Source organism: Neocloeon triangulifer, unplaced genomic scaffold (assembly GCF_031216515.1).
Source record: "Neocloeon triangulifer isolate White Clay Creek 2 clone unplaced genomic scaffold, ASM3121651v1 ptg000001l, whole genome shotgun sequence".
Taxonomy (NCBI): Eukaryota; Metazoa; Arthropoda; class Insecta; order Ephemeroptera; family Baetidae; genus Neocloeon; species Neocloeon triangulifer.
In genome coordinates, this window is record NW_026775544.1 from 153,522 (window position 1) to 174,348 (window position 20,827).

Sequence of the window (20,827 nt, forward strand, 5' to 3'; positions counted from 1 at the left end):
CTTTGACCCATTACAATTAGAACTAAAATGGGCTGAAAACAAAATGTATTCATATTCACAAAACTTGACAATATCAGCAAGCTTGATGCTAGATAAACTTCGACAAAGATTGAAATCAAATCAACTCATAAACTTTAGTTCCTTTCTTAATTGACAGGAAATGAGTCAAGCTAGACATAAAAACTGTTTAGAGATAATAAATAAAATCATGGGGTTGCTAAATAAACTTAAATCTGTGTTTATTTTACAGGCAAACGTGTTTCCAGAAAACGCTGCTGGAGCTGAATCCAACCTTGCATAAGGTGCATGCATGTTCAATTGAGAAACTCTTATCACTTGTGCAAGAATGGCTTTTGACGTCCTCTTCATTGAATGAAGCAAATTTGCAAATCTTGCACCTCACAAGGTCTGCTTTTAACTGGAATTCTTTTATTTGGCACTTCCTGTTATGGCCCAAGAGCTGTCGCCAATCTCTAAACATTTTGTTGCACAAAGGGCAAAGCAATCCATCTTCGTCTACCTGGGTGCCCTGGTTTGGTGATCCAAATTTCAATGGTTTTGGTGAAGTTTTGATAAGTAAAGCAGGAGGCATTACAGTTGTGGAAAAATGATCTTCGGTAAAATCTTTGTGCTCTAACTCATCATCATGCTCTGGTTTGAAATTAAGAGGATCAAATAAAGGGTCACATTCCATCTCAGTTTCATCAGGCAAGATACAATCCGCAGGTTCAGAAGCATTTTCAAATTCTAAGTTTTCTTCTTTGACATTATCTGGTTTTGATTGGTCCGGAGTGGAAATGTCAATGTTAATACAGCTAACTTCTTCTAATTCACATTCAGTTTGAGTGCTGGTTTCAACCGTGCATTGATAGGCATCTGCAATGATAAATTATTAGATAAAATAAAGATAAATTTATGAAGCGATCATATAATTACTCCATACAGCCCATTCTGCTTCCGACCAGTACTCAAGTGAGGGTTTCCCAAACTGCTTGATCCAGTTCTTGAAGTGATGAACACAGTTCCAGCAAATGCCAAAAGGGAACTCTGAACCGTCCGTTTTTTCAACAGGAACCACCTAAAAAAGACAATTTTGTGTATCAAGCGCCAAATTACGCCGAATAATTTCTTGCCAACCTCATAACCAACAAATTCCCTGATCCAGGCTTTTGCCTTTTTGATGTTGAAATCTCTTAAGCGAAGGCCACCTGCTTCAAACAAGTCAGCAGAACAAATCCTACAACTTTTAGGCATTTCTTTCTTCCTTTTCTTCTTAGGGGGCACTTCCTGTATTTCAGCAGCGTCAAAATTTTCTTCATCTGGGGCTGGTGGCTCTTCACATGCATCAATTATTGTCCTACTCCCTGTTAAGAGATTCTCTCCGCTTTTACTGCTTTCCTTGACCTTTGCTGTTTTCTTTGTTGACTTCTCAACCTTCCTCTTTTGCTTATGTTTACTGATGCTCTCTCTTCCTTCCTCGTTATTTTTCTTCTTGTTCTCAATGGTTTTTAATCTAAAAGATCAATTTATTTTAGTACCTGGCATACAAAAACAAACTTGAAATGGCATACTTATCAATGATAAATTCCAAATCCTGCCTATTGCACCAAAGATTGCCTTCCTCATGTTGGTAGATCAAGTTACGTTGCAAAAGGTTGATGAGCCAGTAATCTGTTCCAACAAATTCCGGCATTTGTAGAGCATCAGCTATGATAGAAGCCTGAGAACGTAAAGTATTCTTGCTCACATCAATTCCCTTTTCTTTGCAAGTTACAAAGTACTTCAAGAGTTCTACTTCAATGGGGTAGTTATTGGACTTTCTAAACGAGTTGTATATTGGATCATCGGAAGCTGCCAATTCAATATTGTCTCTTGCCAGTAGCGCCCTGCTGATCAAAACTGGACTGAGAAAATTTTTTATGTCGTCTCCAGCAGTTTTTATTGTTCCGTTGTCAACAAATTCCAAAATCTTCAAAAGTAGAAGAAACATTTCAATTGACTTCCTATCACACTTGGTTGCTTCACTTGCCATCTTGCCCAATTCTCTCAGTCTCTTCACATGTTCGTATTTGCTAATGATCCGAAGAACTTGCTCGCGAGTTCTAAATTTATATGGCTGAAATTGGTATGGATTGAATCTTTTTGTCCGAACTTCCTTCTTTGTATTATTGACTGGATTTTTAGTGGCTGCAGGTTGAGTAACTAGAACAACTTTCAGCTTTCCATTAGATTCTCCTCCACTTCCATTGCTCTTGTTTTGCACAAGCTTGGCTAGAATATCTTCTTTGCAAGAACTAGCCAAAGTGGTTCCAGGAGCACCGAGATGAGAAGCAGCAGAAGTTAAAGTGCCACTTTTGACGACTCGAACCACTTTAACATTTCCTCCAGTTACTTGCTCACCTCTGATCTTCACTTGCTTCCCAGCAAGATTAGCCAGATTAGGAGCACCTTGAATGGTTTTTAAAAATGTCACCATCTGTGCAGACAGTGGCTGACCTTCAATGCCACTTAGTAGCACAAGTTTGGCTGGAGGATTTGCCAAAAGAGGAGCAGTTTGAGGGTCACTTTTTGATGTTAAGATTGGGATGGGTCTTTTTAAAGAGCTAGGTAGTGATCCTGTCGGTAATACAATCAATGACGTCTGTTTCATTCCGTCTACATTTCCAGCAACAGGCTGAGGACCAACAGGTGGTGGAGGTGCCGCTTGAATGAGAGCACATGGCTGCTTTTTAGATTGTTCTGCCAAATCTGGCAAAGCTTTGGCAATGGCATGACTGGAATATTCTTCAGGTGCTGCTGAAAAGAACTTGTAAATAAAAATCAAAGGTTGGAATATAATTATTTTTAACTCACTGAACTCACGAAGAATTTGGATGTCATCGTCGTCTTCCATTATAATAGCACAATAATAATGCAGAATCTGTGGCTGTATAAGTGTCTATACTGCAGATCTGTTTAAAAATGAAGTTTCCTAGAATTAAAAAGTTGTATTGATATATATCAGATATTATAGAAAAGGGAGAAATGACTGGCTATAGCCCTTTTCTATAAAATAATTATGAAATGCATATATGCATTTCATAATTATTAAAATTTTAAATATTATATTTTATGGTAAATTAAAATTACACATGAATTTCTAAAACACTAAAACAATAAGTTTAAAATCAATGAATTTGAGTACCTAAATATAAGTAATGCAAATATATTTATGTATTTTAAAATCTTCTAAAATTATTTAAAAAAAATACATATATATCTGATATATCTTATGTTTGCTGCGTCCTCTAAACTTATCAAATAATGCAAAAAAAATGTTACTGAATGTAACATGAAGAGGAAGTTTCCGACCTCTCTAATCCACAACATTATTCTTTCACCAGTTTCCCTTCAAAAAAATGAGCAAAAAACAAATTGTAAATGGAAATGGACAGGTCACAGGTCAGAGCTTTTGTGTACTGTACCAGGTCATGTCTCACTCAGCATGTTTACATCTCACGAAGGTCACGAACCCACTCTGTTGAGTCTGTTGAACGGCCGCAGCGAGGCGCTGCCGTCGCTCCACTTGACAAAGGTGAGGGCGCCGCCCACTCTCACGTAAAAATGTAGGTGTGTAAATATAGGTGTTACGACGTCCAAATAAGTAGAATTTATTTCAGACAATTCTTATCGACGAGAGGACGAACTTGCCGAAATTCGGCCGCACCACTTCCGGCTTATTACGGTCGGCGTGAAGAATGACGTGAATTGCGTCGGCGACCGTTCGGCGTTTCTCGCGGAATCACTCGGCGTAAAAACTTGTTTTGACGTTTTATCATTTACCATTTTCCGTGTCAGACGTGAACAGAAATTTTGAGGATTATCGTGTGATTCAGCCAAGGATGCCGATTGAATCGATGACGTCCTTGGTGGAGTCTGCCATCAAGCAAAAAGTGCCTTAGTTTTGGAAGAGAACAATAATTTTGGCAAAATGTTTGCCAAAAAGATCAGCATTGACATCAAGAAGTCCACCCTGAAAATTCAGGACTATAAGAGAGACAGTGCTACCAGACTTAAGCACGTCAAAATTGTTATTGGTACTGCCTATAGTTTATTTTTTAATCGAGAATTTTATTAATTGACTTCAAATTTTAGACAACGTGGAAACGGCAGTGGCCAAATCGTTTTTTGAAGCGAACTTCAGTCACATCTATAGTATCCTGTACGAGAGTTTTCTAGCTGCTGAAACGAACTTGAAACAGAAAAGTGAGCACTGATTTCACGTAAGGATGTTTTAAAGTGTCTTTTTTCGCAGTTCAAAAAACGCACAAGGAGGAGCTAGACTTGGTGCTGTCTGTTTTGGAAAAAATTCTGATTTTGCTGCCAGAGTTACTCTCAAAACGGTGGCAATGCTACAGCCTGACAAGGATAATGCTAAAGCTGCTGCACCACGACAACACCTGGAGAGTAAGGAAAGAAGGAATAAGGTTGGTAACTTTTGTAGGTAAAAAACAACTTTTTATTCATCCGACCTTAATTTGTTTTTTAGACTCTTCCTCCTATGGTACCAAGCTATAGGAGAAAATTCTCCAGACATCCTGCACGCAATTTTTGCCACCCTAGTGCCAGGATTCCCTACACCAAAACTTGGAGATAGGTTTTCTGCCTTGTGTAATGACACACCATACACTATGTTTTTAGATGGAATCGAAGGTAAAAAATTTTTTTTTAGTTTTTCATTTTAAATTATTTTTGTGCAATTTAGAACAAGCAAGTGCAGCAAAAATCCAACCTGTTTTGATGTCCCAGAGCATTGAAAAGCATTTGGATGAGAGAATGCAATCGGTTTTGGACACACTTTTGGAACTGATGGTTTCGCAGGTACAGTCTGAAATGAATTTGTCCATGATTATAAATTTCACAAAAAACCCTACCTTATTTACTTTTGTTCCAATTTAAATTTTTTTAATATTTTTGATAATTAACAAATAGGTAAATTAATTTTAGGTGACCAGAATAGAATGGCGTGATCGATACTCCCATCAACACCAATGCTTTTCTTTTCTTTTGGAGATGTTCAAGAAGTTCTACCTGCCACACATTTTTCCCAATTTTTTGTACTCCACAAGCCTATACAAAGTCAACTTAGGTAATTTTGAGTGAATCATTTATTTTTACATTCCAATAAAATATTTTTGTAGATTTCCCTGAAACACGGAAACAGAAGTCCACATTAATAGACACTCCCAACGGCAAGAAGCAAGATCCGTTTGTCGCCTGTCGGGTTAATGTGATCAAGTGGGTCTCACACTTTGCTCAGGCAAGCAAGAAGGACAGTCTGACTGGCAACACGCTTTACGCCACAAGCGACGACGGAATGCCAGATTTCAGACGGGCCAGTGTCATGAGCCAAGGACCAGATTCCTCGCTCCAAGAGCACAGAGGAAGCGATGCTGATAGTTTTTACGGGGACGGGTATAATTATTTACAATGCTTTAGATTCCATAGAAAATTTCATTTTTGATTTAGGGACGGTGGAAGTAATTCAATCGCCCTCTTTTTATGCCGAGAGGTGCTCTATGGCTCTAGGGAAAATGTCAACTTTGTGCACGAAGTGTATCGACAAGCATTCCTACTGAACTTCACCCATTCATCAGCAGTCAGAAAAGCGTTGGCCATCTACAAAGATTGGATCCAAATGACTGCACCGGACATTCCACCATTCATCCTAGAACCAGTCGAACCAGGGAGAGGTCGACTTCCTTCTTGCGAGTCAAGCAGCATGGAGGTTGAATTTGATGATATCCAGTTTGGAATAAATAAATGATTACAAAATTTATAGGTTGATGGAGGCCGCGATTCAAGAATGGACTCACATTCCAGTTTGCCTGAAGATGTACTTGTACAAGCGGGACTTCAGGTCAGTATTTTTTTCTCATTTAAAATTTAAAAAATTATAACAGGTTCTTGCAGAACGTTCTTTTGATTTTTATGACAAACGCTGCAAACCTATTTTTACTGGAGGTTGGGCAAGACTACCCATCTCTGCTGGAGGAACAAGTTGATGCATGCAAAAGAGTGCTGAACATTTACAGATACATGGTGATGAGGACCAAGATGGAAACAAAAACATGGTAATTAATCCATAAATGAACATGTCGTTTAAAAAAAAAACTATTACGCTATCAGGGATTAAATCGGAAAAATAGCCCTGAAAGCGCTCAGTAGCTATTTTTTAAATAATAATTTGATGTTGAATTTTAAACAGGGAGCAATTGCTGTTGACTCTTTTGAAAATTACCTCCCAAGTCATCACAAAAATACCTCCAAAGCGTAAAGACGACACTCTTGGAGGAAAACTGGCTCAAGCATTGTTTCAAGTAATTTCAATTATAATTATTTATTTACTTTGTTCTCAACTTTCCATTTTGCAGACACTTATAGTGACATGGATTAAAGCAAACTTGAATGTGGTCGTGAGTAACGAGCTGTGGGATCACTTCTATCAAGTCTTATCATCTCTCACTCAGTGGGAAGAGTTGATCAGAGAGTGGGCCGTAAATTTAATCTAATAGAAAAAAAAACATTTTCATTGATTCATTACATTCTGTAGAAAACTTTGGACACTTTGACCCGAGTAATGGCTCGCCAAGTTTACAAACTCGACCTGGATGATTTGCCACTTGACAGAATGAAGGATCAAAAAGTAAAACGACGGCCACATGTAACGATCCCACAACAACCTAACTCGAATATGCAGGATTTGGGTCGACTCTCAGCAAGGAGCCCAAAACACGCTTTTGCTGATAATACTTCATTACCAAGTATTTATTCAATTAGCAAATTTTAAATAAGTGCTTAACTTTTAAACGTAGGTTCCTCCGTTTGTGGAGCAGATGGCAATGAATTTGCTAAAGTCAAGGTGTCAGGTGTTTGCCAGTTGTTGAGGAAGAACCGTGGGCTGAGGCGAAGCTTCAGTGACAGCTACCTTGTAGCTAACAAGATATGCTCTGCCCAACTAGTAAAAGAAAGCATATTTAGATTTCCTGGTAATGTGCAATTTTTGTCCCAAAATTTCATGAACCTCAACATTGATTATTCCAGAGCAAGAGATTGAGCACATCAAAAGGTCAAGTTGTACTAAAAGATCATACTCGCTTGACTCCATCTCGCTGCCAAAGGATAACAGTTTGGTTTACCCCGGATCGGAAACGCCAACTCGCACCCCTTCTCCTTCACCATCCAGTGGGGTTGGTGCGAGTTTGGTCAAAGACTCAATCATGCAAATGGACAACATCTCGGCTGACGGAAACAGCTATGACCCAAGTTCCAACTCGGAACACCGATCTGTGATGGCGGGTGGAAACCTGAGGGGGTGGTGTCCGGAAGTGGTGGTTGTTTTGTGGCGTCGCATGCTTGGTGCTTTGGGCGATGTCAACCGACTTGTCCACCCCAACCTGCATGTACAAGTTTTTGAGTACTTAATAGAACTTAGTAAGACTCTTCTCAAGGTAAGCAATTTTTACTCTTGTGCCAAAAACTCCATACCACATTTTTGCCTTCATTTCAGATAAATGCAAATCACAACCTAGTGCTCGAACCTAACTCGCCGTCACCGTCCTCTGAGCTCACCCCACCCTTTCTAGTGATCATTCCCTGGTGTTTTAAGGTGGATAAATTGTCTTGAAACTTAAATTTTTGCCTAATGATTTCTTTTACAGGCCCTTGTCCTTCCAAATGACTATAACCGAGGCAAGGTTTGTGCTTATGAACTGCTCTGTGACCTGATCTTGTCCTGCCAAGACATCAACTTACCCAAAGACAATGTCATTGAATTTTATCGAGTTCTGCATTTGGGACTGACAGGGACCCACCAAGTATGTCATGTACTTTTGAAAATGTGATGATAATCTTTACTTCTTGTTGAATCTTTCTTTTGCAAGATTTTGGCACGTGATTGCATGCCTGTTCCTGTCACTCAAGGTGATGGTAGCAAGATCAGCCTTTCAGATGTAATATTTTTTGTTTTTTGCTTTCTTTGTTCATCATTTTTATTATGTTGCGCCTGATATTGCAATGTTTGTCGAGACTAATTGTGGTGTTTACCTTGATCAGCCGGTAATCAATGCCCTCGTCAGGCATTGTGGAACTCGGTTCTTTTCGTTGATGCTGCCTGGACACACATTGCTGATGCTGGACTTCATTCAGGCCTCTAATACTGTCATTGGATCAAATGACATACGTGGCGTGAGTTTTTCACAAAGTTAATTTTGCCTTTTTTTCAACTTTGCATTCAGGTGCCACGCACTGAAGCCATGTCGATAATTGGTGCCTTATTGAGCCTAAGTTCCATTGTGGAGAATGCAGTTCTGAATCCGAACAGTACCGAATACTCACTAATCACTTCGTCTGATACAAAAGTATGTTCTTACAAAAGTTATATGAAAACAAAATTTTTATTATTTTAAATTTAGGATTACATATTTAGTTTACTGCTGAGGTTTGGAAAAATGGAGCAATCAGGAAGAGCCCGTTGCATTGCTTTGTCATGCATCGGTATATTTTTGTGCGAAGAATTACGACAGGGAAATTCCCACCCAAAGATGCGAGATGCAATCAGTATATTATTAATGTCACTCAGGGTAATATTTTACTTAATAGATGCATGGATTCATTTAACATTCATGAAAATTTTCAACAGTGTAACCACAAAACTATTGTTAAAGTAGCCATAGAAAACCTCCTGCTCCTGGCAGACAACACTGATGCTTTGCTTAAAGTGCATCCTGATGTTTCGCTCCTTATCGTAGAGGTATTAAGAAATAATTAATGTCATAAGGGTTTTAATTGACCAAAAATATATTTCAGACTATTGTGCATACAATTCACAGTCTTCTCACAACACCCATGTTTGAGGATGAAGGGCGTCTTCTGGTTAGTCTAATTTTCTGTGTCGGCGAGTGGTGCATGAGACTACCCATTTACCTGCTCATGAAGTCTTTTGCTGGCAGTTGTTTGCTGCTCAACGTGTTTAGGGTACATTATTTGCCTGTGCTGTAGAAATTTTTTAATATGCTCTTGATTTTAGGTTTTAAATAGCATATTAGCAAAGAACCAAACACATGTTTCACTCCCTCCCTTGGACTCGGACTTTGATCCAAACATCAAGTTTGACGACCTTAAAGAAAGACCATGGCAAGGTGGTAGAGGCTCGTTGCTGCCGAGCAACAATCAAAACAACTTCAACGAAAATGCTATCAACAGCTTGAAACTTGCAGCAAAAGCCGTAATAACACATTATAATTATATTTTAAATGAAAAATAATGTTTGCTTCAAAGGTATTGACGCACCTTCTGCGCCACTTGGACCACTTTCCGATGGCTGCTAGGGCGGCACGACTTTCGTCCCTAGCTGAGGAAAATGATGACGTACCTGGCTTGAACACCAGCAAGCTCAACACTCAGGTCTTTTCAGAGCCCAACGTTCAACTGTTTGCCGTCAATAATAAAATCATCATGTCGATGATTGAGTTGCCAGCGCCGGAGCCAACAATTGGTGGTGTGACTTTTGGTCTTTGTGCCGCTCCGTTCCAAGTGAGACTCATTCTTCGTGATCGCGGCTGGAAAACATGTTGGGACGCATCACTCCTGTATTGCAACGAGGAGGACAAAGCTCAGTGCACAACTCCTGCACCAAGTAATATTATTTGGATTGATCCTTAATTTTTTAGCCAAAATTTAAATTCTCTATTGATTTGATCTGAATTAAGACTAAAAGTTAATGCAAATATCAATCATTTGCAGACTTTTCCAAAGACCTAGAGTACATAAATTCAATCAGCTCATTCATTGTGGAACAAAACGCTGCCTCGATGCATAAGTTAATCCGGCGAAAACCACCAAACATCCTTCCGAACTTTGAAAATGCAGAAGATGACATGGATAGTCTTGATGATGTGAGCTCTATTTAAATTATTAGTACTTTTACTAATGGAATTTACTTTAGCTTCTGCAATACATTGGTCACACCAGCTCAGAATGCTTGAAAGCCCTTGACACACCAAGAAATGTGGCAGCGCAATTTGCCCCTCCACTCAATCCGAGGGTCGAAGTCGAAGCTATCGCGTCCATCGTTAGTCAGAAGAAAAATGAAAAAGAGTTTATTGGTTGCAACAGGGAACAAGAGCACCAGTAGTAAGACAGATTCATAAATTTAAATTGAGAATACAATTGATCAATTTTTCACATAGTTTAATGGCCTCAAAATGCCACCCAGACACTCCGGGAACTCCAACCTTGTCATTCCTACTGTGCAAATTATTGTTTTCCCACTTCGGATACACTGGCTGGGAACGCAGATCTCACATCAATTTGCTTCGCAAAGATGAGAAGTTTATCAGAGAAATCAGAAACCTGGATGCGAAGGCATGGAAATTTATCTTTTTTTCTGTGGAAATAAAATTTTATGTATAAACTTCTACAGATTTGCAGAGAGACGCACAAAATTGCAGTATTTTACGTTGCGGACGGGCAGGAGGACAAAAATTCAATTTTGTCAAACACCTCTGGAAGCGCTGCATATGAAGAGTTTGTTGCTGGATTGGCTTGGGAGGTAAAAACTCGCTTTTATTTTAATATTCAAAAATTAATTGTTTCCAAAATAAGGTCGAACTGGAAAGCCACACTGGATTTATGGGTGGGTTGCAGAAAAACAAGAGCACTGGTGACACAGCGCCTTTCTATGCGACTTCATTCGTTGAAGTTATGTTCCACGGCGCCACCAGAATGCCTTCCTCCAGCCAGGAAAGTTTGCTTCAAAAGGTAGTTTTAAACAAAGTGTTGTTAATAAATAATCTAATTGAATTGCATAAAAGACACGCCACCTTGGCAATGACGAAGTCCACATTGTTTGGTCTGAGAATTCCTCTGACTATTGGCGCGGCATCATTCCAACCGAGTTTTGTGATATCCTGATGGTCATCTATCCCCTTCCCAACCGCTTGTACCGTGTGCAAGTAAATCGCAAGAAAGATGTTCCCTACTTTGGGCCACTCTTCAACGAATCTATTGTGGGCCATCAGGCTTTGCCAATGCTCGTCAGGGCAACCGCCATTGCAGCGTCAAGAGCAAAAAGGAGCATGCTCCCCATGTACCAAACTTAGTAGGAATATTTTATTTTATTGAATTATCCTGCAATCAAAATAATATTTTGTAGTTATGAGGAAAGAACAAAAGCTTTGTTGACAATTGCCGACCACTACAAAATCCCATCAACTTTTGAGGAATTCGCTTCATCAGTGTATGCACCTGTGTACCTTGTTAAATCAACAGGTAATTTAACATAAAAAATTTAGTTTTTAATTATTAGACATTAAAATTAAACTCATTTACTGTTTAAAAAAATAATACATACATTAGCCAGAGATTCTTTATTTTTATGATATATTATTTATTTATTTATTATTTTTTCCACGTTTAGCCTCCATGTTCTCCAACAATGAGACAAGCCATGCAGGGGAAAGCGCTGCTCATCACATTATTGGATCAGTAATGCGCTCAAACAGCACTTTATCTGCCAACTCGCTGTCCGGCAGCACCACATCCACAGTGACGTTGGACACTGTCACACTTATGAGTGACCACCACTCTTACGGAGCTGAAGATGAATTGCATGATATTGCCCTCAGTGAAAGTTCTGGCCCACCAACCATGTCCTTCAGCAAGGACCTGGACTAGTTAGGCGATACTTAATTTTTGAATAACTTATAAATTCCTTCTTCCAACTGTCCACCGTGTATTTATCAGTTTAATTATTATGCTTCTTTGTTTTGCTTTAATGAAATGATTTATTCATTGGTTACTTAGTTATCAAAACACCACTGTTAATGCTATTTTTTAAACAATAAATTTATTTTTAAATTTAATACAACAACCAACTGATCGCGTTTACTTTTTTTTAAGACCAGTGTTGATTGCGCGAAGGAGGGTGTACGCTTGGTTGGACAACTCGTCCTCGTCAATTGTCCAAAATGCAGCTCCGCCCAGTTGCTTCGAAACAATGTACTCCGTCTAATTAAGGGAAAGAGGACGTTCGGTCAAGCAAAATAACAAGGTTGAGCCGAGCACAACATTCAGAGCTATTATCTAATCAAGAACGATAATTTTGCCAAACGACGAATAAGTAGTAGCGCGCGACTACGATATTCAATTTGATTGTCTTTTTCTTGAAACGACTTCTTACTGATTTTCTGATTGGAAAAAGTTCTAATCATTAAGGCAATTGAACTGAATTGAGATGCACAGTAAATTGCAAATGCATTCCAACTTCACCTTGAACGCGATGGAAGTCTCGTCCTCAATAGAAAGCCATTGATTTCCTTTGTAAGCATAGGGCGCTTGGCTCAGCGTGTCCCTGCGGACCGTCCATGCAGCGGCGTTGGCAGCAAACTATTGCAAAAGAAGAGCAAAATTTTGTCATTAGCGTCTTGTGGGCAAAAAAATAAGCAGGTTGAAAACAGTGTAACCTTGCTTGTCAGGGAGTTTGCTCTCTACTCCTATATAATACGGACCTCATTATAGCTGAGAGTACCAGGTGCTTGAGTCCAAGGGCCTCCGTCTCCGGCTCCAATCGCATCAGCGCCGATGCCATTTTCCGGCTCGGAAACGAGGGTAAATGTGTGTCCGTAACCTGGGATGCCCACAATCAGCTTTCCAGGCGCGAGGCCACCTTGCAGGAATGCGTTGACGGACGCATTCTGCGATTTTAACAATTATTACCAAAGTTAATATTGGGGACTGGGCTCGGGTAATTTACGGTTTTCGCTGGTGAATGTGTAGAGCTATGAAATAAATGAGTCTGGGCACAAATGTGAAGAAAAGTTTCAGCACTTTTGTAAGAGTAAATATAATAAAATTTATACATGTTTTTCAAAATAAAGTTACAGAAGGCAACATGATTATTAAAAAAGCAAAATATAGAAAATAAAATCGATACGGGGGGGAAGCATTTGAAAATAATTGACCTGTGTATTTGGATTCGGATGTGAATTTAACTTTTCTACAATTTTATCGTCTCATATATCTGAAAAACGGTCTAATCTGGGTATTATCTTAACGGCCAGGCCATTACGTCGATTGCAAAGCCCAAAGTTCATTTAATGCCGACAAAATCGATTGGCAAAATGTGTTATATATTCAAGGAGACGACGTTCGTTGCTTTGCCAAAGGTTTTGTGACCACCGGCAGGATATCGAAAAGTCGACTTCCTTTCGCTTTCCACGGCCCTACTTAGGGAGAGAGTTCTCATTAATGCTGCATGCTTATCTTTCTGGTCTTTTGTCCGGAACCAAAATGTATACTCGGCGTGAAAGTGGGTTTTGCTTAAAAAATTAATTCCGAAATCAAAAGTAGACTTACCACGCAAAGGGGATTATCGTTGGCCAGGTAAAGGGGCGAGTTGAGGCCCGTTTGCGGGTTCCACGGGCCGTCGTAGTCGTAGCCGAGCAGCACGAAGTAATCCAGGCTCCTGTCCAATAAATAATGCGCCAACGTTTTTGATGGATTCGAAAAATTCACTTCATCTCGTTCGACGCAACGAACGGACGAATCAATATGTGTATACCAAAACGAACTCACTCACTTTTCCATCTCCTTGATGTCGTAAGCGCGGTCGATGGTTTCTGCCAGGGAGCCGACAGTTGCAATCAGCTCGAAACCTTCAGGAGCGAGGGCACTCTTCAGTTCGCTGAGCAGCAGAGGGAAGTTGGTCTGACGAGATGTTGCATTTATTGGAAATGAGATATAATACCAAAGGGATCGATTCAGGCAGACACCCGACGATTGGAAAATATAACATAATTTTAATCCCAAATCAACAGCAGAGAGTGGTGGAATAAAAATAACTTTTTTTTAAATGTAGCCATTATAATTTGAATGTGTTTTGACGAAAAACACTTTCATCCCTGAGGGCTGGAATGCCTCGCAAGTGGCAACACAACAGGGAGCGAGGTGCTAAACGTAGAGAGGGTAGGCAACATGCTGCGCGTAGCTGTTATGGGGTTGCATAATCTCTGTTAAATCAAGTCGGAGACCAACTTTCCGAGCGAGTTTAATCCGCGATTATGACGATAGGCGCCAAAAGAGGTGCAAAAATCAGCACTTTCGGCAATCTGCCGGAAAAAAAATGACACGAATTTCCAAAAAAAAAAAAAAAAAATACGCTTAAATCCGTGTGGTGCGGCTCACCACCAAAACGCCATTGGCATCCATAAAGGCTACTTATCGCTAAAAGCAAAAAACCATTATCTGCGTAATTTATTATTCTAATGGGATTAACTAGAGAATAGTAGGTGCCCCCTTTGAAAAGGGGAATATTATTGTTGCAGTGGGAGCAAATAAAAAAAAAATGAAAAGTTCCACTCTCTTGAAATCATAAAACCCAACTTTGAGGTTAAAAAGGATTCATTCAAATTTTAAAATTAAAGATTAATGCCTTTAAAATCTTAATATATATTTGAATTTCTTTAAAAAAATATATATATTTTTTTTAAATTTTTTCTGGTTTAAAATTTTCTGTAGCTGCAATCTTTTAATAGGTCTGAATAGAGGAAAGAATCTTCTTCAAATTATAAGTAAAAAATTATTTATAAAGACGTGCTTAAATCTTCACGCAAGAAATTAGTATGAGAATACGAATTATGATACTTGATTTTGTGGAAGTGGTGCGGGACCCTTTAAACAAGCTCTCCAGATTAAATAAAGCATTTATATACCTTATCGTTGGCGGTGATGGGGTAGAGCCAGTCGATCTCAACGCCCTCGAATCCGTACTTTTTCAAGTAGGCGACCACGTTGGTGGCCAGATTGGCGCGGCGAGTTGCATTGGCTGCAATCTGGTTAAGCAGCTTATACTTTTAAACGGGCAATTTGCATAATCATCTGGGTATTACGTACCGCTGCGTAATGAGCCGCCGAGTTCGCCCATCCACCTAGGGCGAGCATTGGCTTAAACGCGGGGTTGATCGTCTTGAGCGCGACGAATTTCGCGTATCCTCCTGCCAACGAGAAAGAGCAATTAAGGAAAACGGTGGCGCGGCGCCGATCACTCTCGCATTTAAACTACTTTTCAGGCGAATTATTGATTGCTGGAAAAGCGGCAGCGTGGGTGACAGCGGGCAAAAAGCTTTTCCGCCCGCCCGTACTTACAAAACCGAGAAACTTTGCCATTCGTTCATTCCAATATATACGATCTCTCAACTCGTCACGATCGGCAGTTTGTTTCTTTTCGCCGGAAAGTGGTATGTATCCTGCTTCCCTCCCCCGGCCCTATCAACATTTCCTTAAGGACGGGCATTCCCGATGAGAGGGCGCACAGGAAAATTTGCAGTGATTTATTAACTGCGTGAATGCTTGCACTTTTTCTCTATACACACGCACACTATTCATACTTTCTCTTGCCAGAGAGAAACTTTTGGGGAAGTTAGTCAAAAAGTTGGCAGCAACTTTTCCGCCAACTTTTCCACGCAAGATAGATTTATGGAAAGGTTAATGATTATTAAAGCAATATTGATGAGAGAGTTAATAATTATTATATGAAAAAGTTTGGGCTCAGGTCGTAATTTTCGCAATCAAGAAGAGATGCGCCTAGCTGTCGATCGCAATCTTAGTTGAGGCCGATAATATCGAGCGTGTTATATAACCGCAGAACATACAAGAACTATAGTTAAATTCCTTGACGACGCCGTCTCTTATCTGGGCAAAAAGCTGTCGTCATTTCTCAGTTAAATTTGCAAGCAAAGAGCAGGAATTTCCGTATTCTTGCAAGAGATATTAGCAGAGAGGATAATAATTATAAAGTAATATAATATTCTAATGTTATTTGTAGCTAATAATTAATTAATTCGTGTTATATAACTAACAATGCACTGAAATCTCCAAATCTGTCAACGAGTTAAATAGATTAATTTAAATTTTGAGTTTTCAAAAAACTTTCATAAAACAATACTTAGTGAAGAAACAAAAAAACAAGTAAAGGGCAATATGAACAGATATCAAAAAATCAAATCATAATTCAAAAGGGTCTGCTATGTTGAAATTCCTTAAATTGAAATGCAAATATACATTTCCCTTCAATGCAAGTTCTGATAATTGTAAATTCCGAGGCTAAGCTAAGGCCGGTACGCCCCGGGGATCCGCAAATTGAAAGCAAAAAGCAAACACGACACATTGTCGTTGAGCGGCCAAAAATGAAATATCCCTGAGCGCGTGTGTCCTCCGCTTTACATAATTCCCGAACGGCAAATTAATTCGAAATCGAGAGAGAGAGAGATACATGGGGTGGGAGGAGGGGGGCAGAAAGCAAAGGACAAAAGCGGCAAGGGCATTGTAGCGTACCTAATCCTCCGCCCTCCTCCAAATCCGCCCACGGGTCGAGGCTTCCAACTTGGTCAGAGGAGTCAAGGCCGGCGAACACATACACTCCGTGGGTGCACAGACTCGGCTCAATGTTGGCTATCTCGAAATTGCCACCGCCGGGCCTATACACGGACCAGCTTGCGAGCTGACATATTACGGCACTCTCACCTGCGAAACGTCAGAAATACAGACAGACTGCGTATCATATTTCATCTTTAATGGAACCGAAAGGAAGATTGTGTACCTGGGCAGGCGAGCAGCACCATGCAGATTGCAAGCAAAATCGGTGTTTTCATTTTGGCCGGTTGGAGAATAATGGACGGCCTCTCTCGCTTCCAACTGATTTCACACTTCTCACCACCAGATTTCTCTCCTTTGACTTTTTATATTTATCGCGATCACTTTACTCGAGACGAGAGGCCTCTTATCGCGCTGATTTTCGTTCACGCGATTAGATTGCATCTACAGCAGCATAACACACAAAGAATGGGCCTTGACGCCATGCAATGTGCGTGGGTTTAAGTTTGATTGCATTATTAAACACATGACTGGCTACCGTCAATCAGTTTCGCGCGAACAAAATGAAACGCAAATTTTCCAAGAAAAAATTATCATTGTGCGCAGTGGAATCGGAGATCAGAGCTCTTGATGCGGTCTCTTGCATTTTTATTAAAAATTATTATGTTTGTATTTTATGTAACAATAAAGGATTCCTTGCCATTAATATTTGGAGTAAGCGTTCAACAAAAACAAACAATTTATTAATCATTTTTCATTTTAGTTTTATTGCAAGACGCTGAATGGAGAATTCGCCACTATATATTATAAGAAGTAATAAAAGATTCCTTCTCTTTAATATTTAGTATATGGACGCAAGAAATCCTGAATTTTAAAATACCAGAAGAACAAGAGATTGCATTTCTCAATGATCTAGCAGGAGAGCGATGAGAGTTATTATTTACATATTCAAATAGAAATACGACTCTCATGTAAATTTAAATTTAGTTGCAAAAAATTTAATAAGATTTTGATTTCAAACTTAATTACTTCACTGTGTATTATTTAGTTAAAAATTCATAATTTTAGCCTATACGCCCATATTTACTGCAATAATATGCCAAGTTGCTCTGGAGAAATATTTTTAGTATGTCCATTTTACGTAAAAACAGATACATTGCTATTTAGTGATGTTTTGCATATTTTTTTCATAAATATGTAAGTACCTCAGCAGTAAATTTCAATTAAAATACTCAGTTTTATTATATAATATATTTGTGTGTAATGTATAAATTTAAAAAGAAAAAATAGCTTATTGAGTTTACGTGAGAAAAACATGGAAAATAAAGTTTTAGTGCTGAATTTTTTAATGAAAGCTCAATCAATTTTGAAAGGCAGTGGTGGACAACTTTTGGACGCGATTAATTCACATTACGAGAGCTCAATATTTGCGTTCAGCATCGATTGTTTTGGGCACCGGCGGAAAACAGTGGTGGTCATTGCGTCCGTCCTGGCCGGAGATGATCGATACGAAAGCCATTCTGATGATAACCGAGTGAGCGGGCGCGTGCCCGACTTGACAATTGCGGCAAAAAGCGGCAAACTTCATAACGACGATGAAATTAGCATTGGAGAGAGATAGAAAGGAAGAAAGAGCCAGAGGAAGAAAGAAAGAGCGGCGCATTTACCAAACAAAAACTAGCTTCAGAGCCGATCCATATCTTGCTCTCCGCCAATCTCGCGGGGCTAATGTAAAAAAGAGTTGACTTTTGTTGGCAATGATGGGGCTGCTCTGGCTTATTTCATTATTCGCCTGCTGCGAAACATGCCTAGGCCACACCCTCGCAACTCCTGTCGATATCAATCAGCATTATCGGCCGCTCCGATGCACTTTGACCGACCGATTCTAATCACCGGAATCGAATTTAAATTAAAACTTTTGCCCGTGTATATAAATGCATGTATACGGAGAAGCAGAAAATCGTGTACATGCCCCGGGCAGAGTGAGAGAGAGGAAAGGTTGGAGCAGAGCTCGCTTGGCCAGCGGCGAACGTAATGAATCATAATTTGGGCTCGACTTAGCGCCCGCCGCCAACGCACCGAAACAACATATTTTTCCTAATTCCGCCGGCGGCGAATCGATATAGGCTGCACGACGAGAAGGGCGCGCAGAGAGCGGGCGTGCATGGTGCGGACGTGCGGAGGAAAAACTAAAATTTCCACGTCATATTTTGACTGGCAAAGGACGGCGGACGAATTCTGCACCAGCTACAACAACAATGAAGTATTTAGGACGAAAAGAGGCTTGCGCTGCATAAAATATTCATATTTTGTTGGCCGCGCGCGCGTCGTGTGCTGCCGGCCGAGCGAGCACTCCTCGCTCTCTCTCTCTCGCTCGGTATACAACTGGTCGGATATAAATGTCAGGCAAATTGCATAAGTTTCATTATGGCAGGCGCTCGCTAGCTCGGTGTACTACCTAAACGGCCGGCGTGTGTGTGTGTGTGTGTTCGTTCGTTCGTATATAAAGTCGGGGCCCGCCGGCCGGTTCGTTATACTGCTCGGCAGTTGCGTGCCTACATATCTTTTGAATTTTAAATTTTTACGTATTCATAGGCTCGAGTGTGCGCGCGGCAAATAAATAGCTGCCCGGCCACACCAAAAAAAGCAACCACGAAACTCTCCATCAACCATTGGAAAATAAAACTCCTTTATTATAACGGTATTATAATAACAAAATATACACGATTATCTTCCGGTCTCCACTGTTTGTCCGAAAATTCCTTTGTTTTATACTGATTCACAAAGGAAAATAAAGTTCTTATATAATTTTAAATGAAAATAGAAAAAAATCATTAAATGGTTTAATTATTGATAAATTAATAATTATTTATTAGTAAACTAAAAAGTTAAAAAATATCCTCAAGATTTTCTACTTTTATTTTATCTTCTTGTCAAGCAGGGTTGCGAAACATGGCCAAAACTGAATGGAATTAGTTTTTCGATTGATAGATATAATTTTTTTTAATTATTATAGACTTATTTAATTATTTTAAGATATAATCACAAATTAAGAAACTAACATTATCCCACAAAATCTTAATTTCTTTTGATTCACAATATATTATGTAGTCTTTGGCCACATTTATTTTGGACAAAAGATGGTTTACCTTTTTTCATTATTTACTTTATTTATTCTACCACCTCTTTTTCTTCATGTATATTGTTTTTTTTTTCATAATTGTTACTACAAGCGCGACGGGGTCGTTTGCATAATGTATAAAAAGAGCTGCATGTTTGGATTAATAGGTCGGCTTATCTGGCAAGAGGCATCTTTTCAGAATGAGTTACGACAAAATAAAAAGGAGCTGGAACAAGATAACTGGGTGGTGATACGGACGGGGGACGACGGTAGCCGCGCCGCACCGCACCCTTACTTGCTGTTCTTTCATTCACTCTCTTCGTTAGTTAATTATTATTGGGAGTGCGCGCGCGGAAAGAAAGCCAAGTGTCCCATAAATAAACTCTTTTATCCCTGCGAACAGAGAAATTCAATTATGGAAAACACAACTAACGGGTAGCGAGAGCAGCGTGTGTGTGTAATTATTCTGCATGCGCGCGGGGGGAGTCGAGCTAAAACTGGCGAGTGCCGCATGCAAAAGTCTAAGCTGGCGAAACCGAAAGGGGGCGTTGCGGGCCAGCGAGTGTGTGTAGTACAAAAAGGCGCAGCTTTCCCAGAAAAATGCCACGCACAGCTCTTTTATTATGCAAATAGTTGTTTGCTGTGAAAGTGCGAATATATTACACTTGTTTGCTTGTTCGATGAAAACGACGCCTGCAAATCTGGCAAATACGCGCATGTTTAATTCACGGAAATGCGCACGCGTTTATGGTAATTTTACATAAATCTATCTATTGTGCGAGGATTAAATCACGATGTGTCCATCAGCGGAACCGGACTGAAATATTTGGTTACAAATAGAATAATTCATTTTGGTGTAAATGGTTATCACAGAAGCAATTTCCGTCCAATAAAATTTTCATCGCTCCAGAAGTTTCTGATAAGTGCAAAATTATGGTGAGTTGTGATTTTGCGGACACAACTTTGCTGGCTTCCAAGGTTTTTTTTTAGATGGTTTCTTAAATTTTGTATATTGTTTTTTTTTTAGTAATTTTGGATTAATATGCGACTTTTCTTGATTTGGGCCAATATTTAGTTATGGTACACCAATATAACTATTTTGATCCAACTAAAATTATGGATTATTTTATTGTAAATATTGATCATTCTCTTCACAAATCAATTCACGACAATTAAAGAAGAGATGCAGAGTAAATATATTTGAATTTAATTGGTAAAGCTAAAATTTTTCTATCCTCTTTTATTACTTTTTACTTGCAGAATTTAAAATTACGTCGTTTACATCACACTGTAGAA

The 20,827-nt window shown here is 39.4% G+C and overlaps 3 protein-coding genes across 15 annotated transcripts; 1 reads left to right on the forward strand and 2 right to left on the reverse strand.

Moving 5' to 3' along the window:
• Positions 1–214: 214 nt before the first annotated feature.
• On the reverse strand, positions 215–3,561 carry LOC132197672 (uncharacterized). 11 transcript variants are annotated; one of them, XM_059621117.1, is made up of 6 exons: positions 3,465–3,561; positions 2,854–2,951; positions 1,572–2,796; positions 1,138–1,513; positions 937–1,078; positions 215–876 (listed from the first exon to the last, which is right to left on the reverse strand). In XM_059621117.1, the coding sequence occupies exons 2-6, from the start codon at positions 2,891–2,893 to the stop codon at positions 245–247; spliced, it is 2,415 nt and encodes an 804-aa protein (XP_059477100.1). In that variant the 5' UTR covers positions 2,894–2,951; positions 3,465–3,561; the 3' UTR covers positions 215–244. The 11 variants fall into 11 exon arrangements, with proteins under 11 accessions (XP_059477100.1, XP_059477161.1, XP_059477127.1 ...); XM_059621178.1 differs by having other exon boundaries at positions 1,572–2,806; XM_059621144.1 differs by having other exon boundaries at positions 1,572–2,793; positions 3,465–3,560.
• LOC132197652 (ral GTPase-activating protein subunit alpha-1) lies at positions 3,549–11,915 on the forward strand. 3 transcript variants are annotated; one of them, XM_059621071.1, is made up of 34 exons: positions 3,549–3,605; positions 3,660–4,076; positions 4,135–4,245; positions 4,295–4,466; positions 4,529–4,692; positions 4,745–4,860; positions 4,987–5,128; positions 5,181–5,454; positions 5,509–5,767; positions 5,822–5,899; positions 5,953–6,113; positions 6,248–6,359; positions 6,414–6,536; positions 6,593–6,803; positions 6,855–7,028; positions 7,084–7,490; positions 7,550–7,648; positions 7,701–7,856; positions 7,923–7,991; positions 8,095–8,226; positions 8,277–8,399; positions 8,454–8,621; positions 8,681–8,791; positions 8,848–9,015; positions 9,068–9,265; positions 9,319–9,676; positions 9,784–9,935; positions 9,986–10,173; positions 10,230–10,404; positions 10,463–10,591; positions 10,645–10,800; positions 10,854–11,140; positions 11,195–11,310; positions 11,459–11,915. In XM_059621071.1, exons 2-34 carry the CDS (start codon positions 3,971–3,973, stop codon positions 11,713–11,715), a joined length of 5,652 nt encoding a protein of 1,883 aa, XP_059477054.1. In that variant the 5' UTR covers positions 3,549–3,605; positions 3,660–3,970; the 3' UTR covers positions 11,716–11,915. The 3 variants fall into 3 exon arrangements, with proteins under 3 accessions (XP_059477054.1, XP_059477045.1, XP_059477062.1); XM_059621062.1 differs by lacking the exon at positions 3,549–3,605 and having other exon boundaries at positions 3,619–4,076; XM_059621079.1 differs by lacking the exons at positions 3,549–3,605; positions 7,923–7,991 and having other exon boundaries at positions 3,619–4,076.
• Positions 11,869–16,796, reverse strand: LOC132197717 (probable chitinase 2). Its single transcript, XM_059621209.1, has 9 exons — positions 16,637–16,796; positions 16,372–16,560; positions 14,932–15,032; positions 14,751–14,870; positions 13,619–13,746; positions 13,396–13,504; positions 12,549–12,734; positions 12,310–12,426; positions 11,869–12,048 (listed from the first exon to the last, which is right to left on the reverse strand). Exons 1-9 carry the CDS (start codon positions 16,686–16,688, stop codon positions 11,926–11,928), a joined length of 1,125 nt encoding a protein of 374 aa, XP_059477192.1. The 5' UTR covers positions 16,689–16,796; the 3' UTR covers positions 11,869–11,925.
• Between the last annotated feature and the right edge of the window lie 4,031 nt (positions 16,797–20,827).

Coding starts and splice junctions, on each gene's coding strand:
- LOC132197652 (XM_059621071.1), top strand. CDS start 3,971: ATGTTTGCCAAAAAGATCAGCATTGACATCAAGAAGTCCACCCTGAAA. Junction 4,467..4,528: donor GTAAGGAAAGAAGGAATAAG/GTTGGTAACTTT, acceptor TTTGTTTTTTAG/ACTCTTCCTCCTATGGTACC. Junction 11,141..11,194: donor CTCCCCATGTACCAAACTTA/GTAGGAATATTT, acceptor AATATTTTGTAG/TTATGAGGAAAGAACAAAAG.
- LOC132197717 (XM_059621209.1), bottom strand. CDS start 16,688: ATGAAAACACCGATTTTGCTTGCAATCTGCATGGTGCTGCTCGCCTGC. Junction 13,505..13,618: donor GACATCAAGGAGATGGAAAA/GTGAGTGAGTTC, acceptor TTTATTGGACAG/GAGCCTGGATTACTTCGTGC. Junction 12,735..13,395: donor ACGATAATCCCCTTTGCGTG/GTAAGTCTACTT, acceptor TTAAAATCGCAG/AATGCGTCCGTCAACGCATT.
- LOC132197672 (XM_059621117.1), bottom strand. CDS start 2,893: ATGGAAGACGACGATGACATCCAAATTCTTCGTGAGTTCA. Junction 1,514..1,571: donor TTGGAATTTATCATTGATAA/GTATGCCATTTC, acceptor TTGATCTTTTAG/ATTAAAAACCATTGAGAACA. Junction 1,079..1,137: donor GGGAATTTGTTGGTTATGAG/GTTGGCAAGAAA, acceptor TGTCTTTTTTAG/GTGGTTCCTGTTGAAAAAAC.